This window comes from Lathamus discolor, chromosome 9 (genome assembly GCF_037157495.1).
Source record: "Lathamus discolor isolate bLatDis1 chromosome 9, bLatDis1.hap1, whole genome shotgun sequence".
Lineage (NCBI taxonomy): Eukaryota > Metazoa > Chordata > Aves > Psittaciformes > Psittacidae > Lathamus > Lathamus discolor.
The window spans coordinates 16,844,936-16,854,491 of NC_088892.1; the positions used below are offsets into that span (position 1 = coordinate 16,844,936).

Here is a 9,556-nt window from a genome sequence, read left to right on the forward strand (position 1 = left end):
AGCAAACAGCAGCAGCAGCTTCCCAAAGGGGAGGCACCTAAGCCCTTCTCTCCAGAGAAGGATATGTCCACACAGAGCTTTGCAGAGACAGCCAAGTTCACTCTCCTGGGCCTCAAGGACAACAACAGATGCAAGCCAGCTCTCATCCAAAAGTGTGTTCCCCTTACAGGCATTAAAATGCTATGGTACTTAGCTGGTAAGGACAGCCAGCTACCCCCCCAATCAGGCTTCATGCTGGCCAGACTACAGAGCTTCAGCTGGCTCAGAGTAAGGACAGGTCATTGATTTCGGCATATTTTTCCTTGCATGGCTCAACCTTTGCCTTTCTTTAAAAGAATACTAATGTTTCTCATTCAGGAGCTCAAATTCATTTCAGAACAAGGTCAACAAAAGTAGAAGAGATAAAAGTCCAAGAAGAGAGCAACAGAATTAAGCAGCTTTCCTCTAATCTTTTGGCAAATGATAATGCTTATTCAGAACAACACCGTATGTGAAGTATTTTGTTTATCTTTGTTTATTCTGCTAAATGACAAGGTAGCCTTTAGATAGTTTAATACCAGCTGAAATTGCTTGTCTACATATGCAGAATTAATGTATGAAGTTAATACACTACTGGTCACTGGAATTATTAGATACTGCAATTTGTGCCTAATTCTATCTTTTAAGGAGTAGCAATGCTTGAAGGACCAATGTATGCTGTTGGTGGCCATGATGGATGGAGTTACCTTAATACTGTAGAAAGATGGGACCCACAAGCACGGCAATGGAATTATGTTGCAAGCATGTCAACCCCTAGAAGCACCGTAGGGGTTGCAGCATTAAATAGCAAGTATGTCAACAGGAAAACTGCTCTTTGGTTTTTCATTTGCTTCCTTCCTTGCAAATACAGTTTCTTAAATTTTCTTTCCAATCTTATAGTAATTAATCACCTCGAGAAAACAAAGAGAAAATATGATGCACAAAAACAAGAAAGGAAAGCTTTTCCTCTGTTGTGTGGTAAAATATTTTCAAGCTTACAGTCATGTTTTAAACATATTTCAGCCCTTTTAAGTTACAGCAATTTGAAAGTGTTATTATATGTGTAACAGATTTTTACCTAGAATATAACTTATGGGATAAAAGATCGGCTACTTTAAAAAATATTCCAAGTTTATATTTATACTTTAAAATCACAGCTTCTAAGGGCACACCATTTGAAAGAATACATACAGAAACAAAGTCATTCCTCTGTTATTTTACACCTCCTGCGCACAGCTACACATCTTCACCAAAGTTCACAATCACGAATAATTTTTCAATGTTTAAAAGTGTATGTTGTGTTTACTGAAAGGAACGCAAGTTTCATAAATAGGTATGGAATAAACAGCCTCCCATAAGTCTTACCATATCCAGATTTATTCTTCACTTCATCTATTGCTTAAATACACTGAGATCACGTGCTCACTGTACACTGGTTTTCCCACAAAGATTTTCAAAACATATTTAAACACCCTCCTAAGACACTGAAGTCACTCAAACACTTTTACATGGGAACAGACACATGTATGAATCTACTGGGTAACCTGCAGTTAACAGTGTGCTACACCTTTTATATTCCTATTAGAAAGTAGGAGGAATAATTCATAAAGTCATGCCAAAGAGAATTCTGTTTTCCTTCTTCAGCACCAGAGTCTGGCACTAGAAATACAACACACCCTTGTAACAGGCCCTAGGTTCTGTTGAAGAGCATGGCTTCAGCCAACCTTCCTTCTTATTTAAATCTGCTGAAAGCCCTTAGCAATGACAGTTTGTAGGGGCCTGGAATATTACAGTTGCAGGCAGACCACTACATTTATATTGAAATTTTATCACTGGCTTCCCTGTTTACTTCTTAAATTCCAGAGAAAGAGAAGAATATGGAGCAGAAACGATGTCAGGAAACCAGTATTTGGAAATGCAAAAACTTCACACACAAGTCAGGGTTTTGCATTCCAACACAACACAATTTTAATGATTAACTCAAAAGTCCAAGAAAGAAAGAAGTGCATGTTCAAGTCCCTTTGTATCTCAGAGGAAATGTTCTCAGCATAAACTTCACCAGAAACTCCTGCTGGTACCTTCCATAGCAGTATGCAGGAAACCACTTTGTCGAAGAGGAAATCCAGCCTGATCCTGACTCTGCTCTCAATCACTCCTGATACAAGCTGTCTCCAGCCTGGCTTAAATCATGTCTGTTAGTCTAGTGATGTAATTTCTGGCATACCAGGGGGAGCCAAGATCAAAATGTCCATCCTTCAGTGCTACTGATATGGTCTAACCAATCAGAATGCTTCTCCTTTTCCTGTTTCCTTAAGCCACACTGAATATTTAAACCCAACCAGAAAAGACTTAAAAAAAGTTTCCATGGAACACCACTTTCTGACCACTTTCTTAATTCTTTTCCTTAGAGAATGAGACACACAACCATGTTTCTAGACATGTTAGAGAGAACAAAAGATCCCAACCAATCTGTTTGTATATACAGTGACTTCCTCTCCCTGTGAAAGCTGTGTAAACAAGTAGTCTGTATCTAATGGCATGATGTGAAAAGAAAACATTCAAATCCTCATTTTTTTTATGGGTCGGGCAACAAACTGCACAACTGAACTCAAGTCTGTCTTCCATTCACAAACATTAGAAGAGAGTGCTAGAAACTTTGTATTATTCTAAGAGCGGTCAAGACTCTTCTACTTAAATTATATACCAGAGCAGTCTGAAAGTTTCTCCAGACACTGGAGAAAACCAGGCACTTCTGAAACAAATTCAACTGATTTGTTTTAGGCGATTCTGGACAAGTCCACATGTTCTCTAGGTCTCTAATTACATGCACTAAGTAAATTCAATTTCATGGCAGTAAGTATTAGCCAAGTTTTAAACAGACCAGAACAACTGGCACACTCAACATCTAAACATCTCTGCTATTTTTAAATCCCGTATGCGTACTATCATTAGGCTAGCAATGTACAAGTTAGCTTGAAACACAAAAGCAATTCAGGCTTTTAAAAATGCCATGACAAAAAAGCCACAGAACTCTCATGCTTCTTAATGAGGATTTTCAGCACTTATTCTTACATGTTGTCCCAACATCTGCTGGTTTAAATCTCCATTTTTGGTCATTTGATGAGTACCTTTAGGATGAGCAGACAAGTTACCTGTATGGTAACATCTGTCTAGCAGATCTTAAATACAAACCACAAGGAAACTACATTTAATATATTTTTTATATATGGTTTTGTTATATAATGGTATTATTGAAGTTCTTTTACATATAAGATACAGGAAAAATGCTTAATGCAATACCAAAATGTCAAGTACTCCATAAGCCTGTTATACGAAATACTACCCATATATTTAACATATGTAGCATCTATCAAATTCCATATATAGCTCACATTTAAAGAAGCTGATACGCATTTTAAAGCTTAATTTTCAAATAAGACTGCTCGAAAATTTACACTGCAAATGAAGAATGAACCTTCCTTCAACTAACATGCAAAACACTTTGTGCAAAGAAAGTTCCAGAGCCTAGCTGTCATATAGCAAATAATGGGCCTAAAGATCATTTTAAAATGATTTGAATGAAGTTAACCACATAAAATTTCTATTAAAATAAGAGCCTAAAGACTGAAATTGTTTGTCTTCTTGTGGGTAATGATCCCAGACTATATGCTGTCGGTGGACGAGATGGGAGCTCCTGCTTGAAATCAATGGAATGTTTTGATCCACACACAAATAAGTGGAGCATATGTGCTTCCATGTCTAAGAGAAGAGGCGGTGTTGGTGTTGCAACATACAATGGGTTTTTATACGCTGTGGGAGGTCATGATGCACCTGCTTCCAACCACTGCTCTCGACTTTCTGACTGTGTAGAAAGGTAAGGAATTTATTTTTTTTTTATCCCCCCCCCCTTTTTTTTTTAAATATATTCCAGGAAGGAAATATTAAATAACTTATAGCAGCAAAGGAAATCTTTTCATAAGTGGAATGTTATGTTTGCAAAACATATTATGCTTTCTAAAATAATATTTTGAAAAGAGTAACTCACTTTCAATGTACTTGTGGTATTAAAAACCCCTCAAAAACAAATTTTCCCCAGCTCCTCCTTCTATTTGAGCTGCCCAGGAGCCAGGTAAAGACAACTCAACAAGTAAGACAAATACAACACCTGACCTTTCTGTTTCTCAAGTGCCAAAACCCAGGCTTGGGCTACTTGTGTCATATATTGTAAGAACTAAGTACTTTTCAGCTCTTTCTTCCTCCAAGTACTCAGGTGATAATGACCAAAAGGTCAATGGGTATCACAGAATCCCAAGGGTTGGAAGGGACCTCAAAAGATCATCTATTGACACTACTGTCATTTGGGGGCAAGAAAGGCAAACAAGAAGTAGGTACTCCCTGTTGTGACAACAATAGCTCAGTTCTGTTCCCAATTACATAGTGTAAACCTGGACCTACTCTGGAATTCACTTGAACTTACAGTGGAAGTTGACTGGATACAAATCAGAAATAAAATCAATATTGATGCAAAGAAAAAACAGAAATCTTTAAGGAGTAAGAAAACAGAATATATTAAAATTAGCTTCACTGAGTCAACTGACGGCCATGTTATCATCCTTTCAGCCCTCATTTATGTTAAAAATGTTCTGATTCTTTGATAGAAATGAAGAGACTGTAATCAGAAAGTGAACATATGGGCATTTTTCATGTGCTTGAAGACCCCTCTGGTGGCAAAATATGTAATCACATCACTCAATTATCTATATTAGCTCATGGTGTAAACTGAACTACAGTGTAGCAGAAAGTAAGCAAATATCAGTCATTCAAATTTGAAATATGTTTCTACAACTTATTTTTCTAAATTTTATTATAAAACATCCTAGGTATGATCCTAAAACAGATGCTTGGACAACAGTGGCCCCCTTGAGTGTACCTCGGGATGCTGTTGGAATTTGTCCTCTGGGGGACAGATTATATGCTGTTGGTGGCTATGACGGACATACGTACCTGGATACAGTGGAGTCCTATGATGCCCAAAATAATGAGTGGACAGAGGTAATGCAAAGAATTGTCTAAGAAATAATAATAATTTTTCCCACAGATGGGAAGAATTCTGTCCAAATAATGGACAAAAAAAAAAAAAAAATTGCAAAATTATCACTGGCTTTGTGACAAATGTTATATTAGGATGCAGTAATAATGTAGTTGGGCTTCATAAAACATTGGTTGCCTCTCCTGTGAAATAACTGTGTGAGAGTTTTCAGATTAAAGGGTGGAAGCAGTACATGGGCTTGTGATCCAGGCTGCACAAATGATTTTGCGCTTGAAGTGCTTAAATGTACAGCTGTTGGAGCTGTCATGTGTTTGTGGGCAATGCCCTCTGCTGGAGACACTTCCAAATTTTTATGTTTATGGCCACCACCATTGAGACCAAGAGGAAATATCTCCAACTGTCGTGATGCTTTCGTGGCTACACAGTTTGTGGTTTCAGAACACAGGATACAAGGGACTTTTACAGAAGTTAAGAGCAACACCACCATCCTACACTCCTCTAACTCTGAGAGGCTGCTAAAGCCTTTCCCCAAAAGCCCAAACTGCGTTTTTAGAGCCCTGGTTCAATCTTATATAGGGTTCTTTTTCAGTACAGTAATTTGAATAAACAAACTGATTTACTTTAATCTGCAAATAATTCCTTCTAGTCCTGTCCATAGGAGTTACTAAAAATGTTTGTTTGTTTTTGTTTGTTTTTGTTTGTTTTTTTTTGTTTTTGTTTTTTGTTTTTTAGGAAGTTCCTGTCAATATTGGAAGGGCTGGAGCATGTGTTGTTGTTGTGAAGTTGCCTTGAAGACTATAAATATTGTGAAACTAGACTGAGTGGAGTTTTGTGAAGTCCGGAAGATAAGAAACATTCCAAAACGCAGTACAGACTATATAAATCTTAATCTTAGCAGCCCTCCATGACAGAGAAAACTTATCTCTGAGCCATTACACTATTAGAGCACAAAAGTGTCTTCCCACATTACAGAAATCAGAGAATTTTGCATAACTGAATTATTTTATTATGCCTAATACATTAAAAAAAAAATCAATAGTATGTTTAAATGGTTCAGGTTTGTTACAAAAGCGTATCTATTATTTATAAACTGTGATAGTAAAGTGATAAACGGGTGCATAAGATTTCATAAACTTTTTTCTATGGTGGCAGTTATGATAATGTTGATAAAAAGAGCTTTTATACTTTATGTAAATGAAAATGAATAAGAGAGAAAAACCTTCAACCAAGAACAGCACAGAAGGAAATATTTGCCCATCAGTATCACTGGCAGCAGTATATTCTCTGCAGAAGTAACTTCATTTCTATTTTAAGAAATTAAATTACTAAATTAACTTTAAAAACATATCAGAGAAACATAGAATCTGGTTGCTATTCAACCTCCCGGCATTGTTAGTACTGTAACAGAATATCCATTTTTAGCATTATATTAAATTGAATGGTGTAAGAAGTAGTAGGCCTAAGGTATCTTTATGTTATTAAGTGTGCCAACAGAAAGAGATCTCTTTTGTCAACACAATGCTAACATAATTTGCAATCATTTTCACAGTGCATAGATATGTGATATTTTAATGCTGATTAGGGTATCAGGTTATTCATGGATTTGTCTTTGCCCACTAACCATCTGTCAGTATGTGTTAAACTAATTGAGATAATCACCATGCACTAAATTTTAAAAACAATCACATAATTACATTCCTTGAATATGACTTACAAAATTAAATTTTTATATCATATTGATATGACAATCTTTGACCTCAGCTGAAGATTACCAGCTTTCTCTCATGTACAGTTGAAATATGGTAAGAAACCCCCCCCAACATATCCACTGTGTAATGTTCTATACCATTTATATGAGCATGTTAATGTTTTATTTGAAATTAAGGGAATGTTAAGAATCAAGAGTAAACAGGGAAAGAATCACCTCAAAACAGCAGTTAATATTCCACATGCATGATGTTTTCTTTTTGTGTGCCAATTTCTAATGAAGGTTGATTTGTTTCTCATTAATTTCATTTTTTTATAATATCAAATGCTGAAAGTGTATTTTAGGAAAAAGAATGTATGTAAGATATTCTATGCTGTGAAGCACAATATTTGGACACTACCGACTTCAGTGTTATGTTGTTGTTTTGTTAGAAAATTCAGGACAGATGAAAATTCTCTGAACATGTAGACCAACTTTTCAGATAGAATACTGTGTTTTCTGAATTCAGCAATATAATATTAAAAAGAAAATATACTATTAATCCTATTAAATGCTTCTAAAGATGAAATCTCATAAGCATATTTATAAAAGGAAAAAACATTTTTAACTTGAAAAATCAATTGTTTATATATAGCATGCTATGGTCAAATAAACTACTTTCTCTGCTAAGAAAAGTTAGACTATGTTTTAATAGTTTGGTGGGGTTTATTTTACATTTATTAAGAACTGAAAACACAGAAGTATAAATCTCATTTCTGTACTCTAAAAGAAGAAAAGATCCTGTCTTACTGTCCTTACTTCCTAACTGCATCTGGTCCACATAAAACAAAATTTACCTTCCTTCTAGCACACATCAGGAGGCCCTTTTCTATGAAAGGGGCTCACCCTCATCCCTGCCTTTGGCAACCTGAACTGATTGCCTGCAGAGGGCTGAAAGTACATGACATCTGAAGATTATTTCCTTTGGGGCTATTACATGAAATTGTCCTACAAAGAAACTTATCAGTGTATCAGCTTAGAACTACCTTCATGTACTTGTGAATGTTTAGACCGAAACAATCTCTTGCTAGCTTGGCAGTCCAGGAAACAAACTTGCTTTAATGACTATTTTCATTCTGTATTTGTTTTTGTGGAGGGGAAAAAACAATCAAAACCCAAAATAAAACAAATAAATGAAACCAACACAAAAACCCCTTCCCTACCTTAAACCAACACAAACAGCCAAGCAAATGGGGAACAAACCCTAAACCAGCTAGTGAAGCATAGCTTAGAGAATTCACATCAGAAGAAGGTATTTTTACTTCCCACCAAATCAACATTCTGAAGCAAATGCAAGGTTGCTGGCCACCAAACTTCACAGTGAATCTGCATAAGACATTTGTGAATGTATGGTGGATGTTAATTTTCTCTTTCTTCCCCCTTGCTCTATAAGGAACCTGTCTGACCACCCACCTAGAACCCCTTTTTGCAGCAAATATTAACTTTTAAGCATTAGTAATAAAAATCCTAACATTTCTGATCTATTCATTGCTATCCCTGCTTTGGTCACTCAACAGCCTTGTATACTCTTTCATATAAACACTTGTGTGTATATATTTAGAAGAAGTCTTGTGTGGATCAGAGTGTGGGGGGGGTCACTATTGCTTATCAATCAGGTTCTAAATAAAGCTTATCGGATGTTCTCCTGTAACAGCACATCACTGTTTCCAGTAACCAGTATAACTTACTTTATTCTACTCTTGCTTGGAAAGCACTGATATTAAGATGCCCAGTTTTAAAACTCTAAAATACAAATTATACAACTAATGTACAACTAATTTCAAGATACTTGCAAGAAGCAAATAGAACCACAGAATCATAGAATAGTTTCGTTTGGAAGGGACCTTAACATTCAGCAATTTTCAACCCCCTGCCACAGTCACAAACACCTTTCACTAGATGAGGTTGCTCCAAGCCCTGCTCAACCTGGCCTTGAACACTGGCCGGGATGGGGCAGCCACAGCTTCTCTGGGCAACCTGTGCCAGAGCCTCAGCACCCTCACAGGGAAGAACTTCTTTCTAATATCTAAGTCAGAATAAACACTGCTAAACTCCCAACACCATCTTTCTAATAGAGCCTTTGCATGGAATTTGAATTTTGCTTGGGGTTATAGTAGGCACACAGCCTCAAGTGAGAGAAAGCAGGCATGGGTTTTTAACTAGTAGAGTGGTTTACAACATATAAAGCCATATCTTAAAACCTAATCAAGTCCGCAGTAAGGAAAGAAAATGAAGACTCAAGCACAGAAGTCAGTTTTGAAGAACAGAAACTGGGTGAGTACCTTAACACAAATGCACAGGACCAGCCTGAGAGCCACATGGCTTGCAAATGTTACAGCTACAGAGATGACATGGATTTCCTCTCCTTTTCTCTCCTTTTTCAACTTGCAGATCTTCTTAAATGCTTTCTCAGTAAACAAGGCATCAGACACTTCGGAAAAACACCTAGACGTAAATAATCCCCTTAAACATATCTTCGAATATACTACCATTTCCATAAGTCTCAAAAACAGTATTAGAAGAAAATTACCCTTTTTGTATTTCTTTACTGCTCTCTAAAGAAATCAAGTTATGAGGTTTTATTTAAAAAATAGTTTAAGAAAAATTGTAGCATCCTCTTAGCTTGCAGCATGAAGCAACATTTATCAATTTGATAAATTCGGTAGCTCTTCCTACCAAGAACCACAGCCCCTGAGGCAGAATAGGTGAATACTGGCATGTGTGATGGGATGAGATGGTCT

At 36.5% G+C, this 9,556-nt stretch overlaps 1 protein-coding gene across 4 annotated transcripts in view; it reads left to right on the forward strand.

Annotated features, from left to right (window-relative positions):
• The window catches only part of KLHL4 (kelch like family member 4), an 88,564-nt gene extending 81,148 nt beyond the window's left edge, over positions 1-7,416 (forward strand). For all 4 annotated transcript variants that reach the window (XM_065689262.1, XM_065689261.1, XM_065689263.1 and 1 more), the window contains 4 exons: positions 667-829; positions 3,680-3,892; positions 4,899-5,070; positions 5,801-7,416. In XM_065689262.1, coding sequence (XP_065545334.1) covers positions 667-829; positions 3,680-3,892; positions 4,899-5,070; positions 5,801-5,860 — 608 coding nt within the window. In that variant the 3' untranslated portion in view covers positions 5,861-7,416. The remainder of the gene's footprint in view (positions 1-666; positions 830-3,679; positions 3,893-4,898; positions 5,071-5,800) is intronic.
• The last annotated feature ends 2,140 nt before the right edge of the window (positions 7,417-9,556 follow it).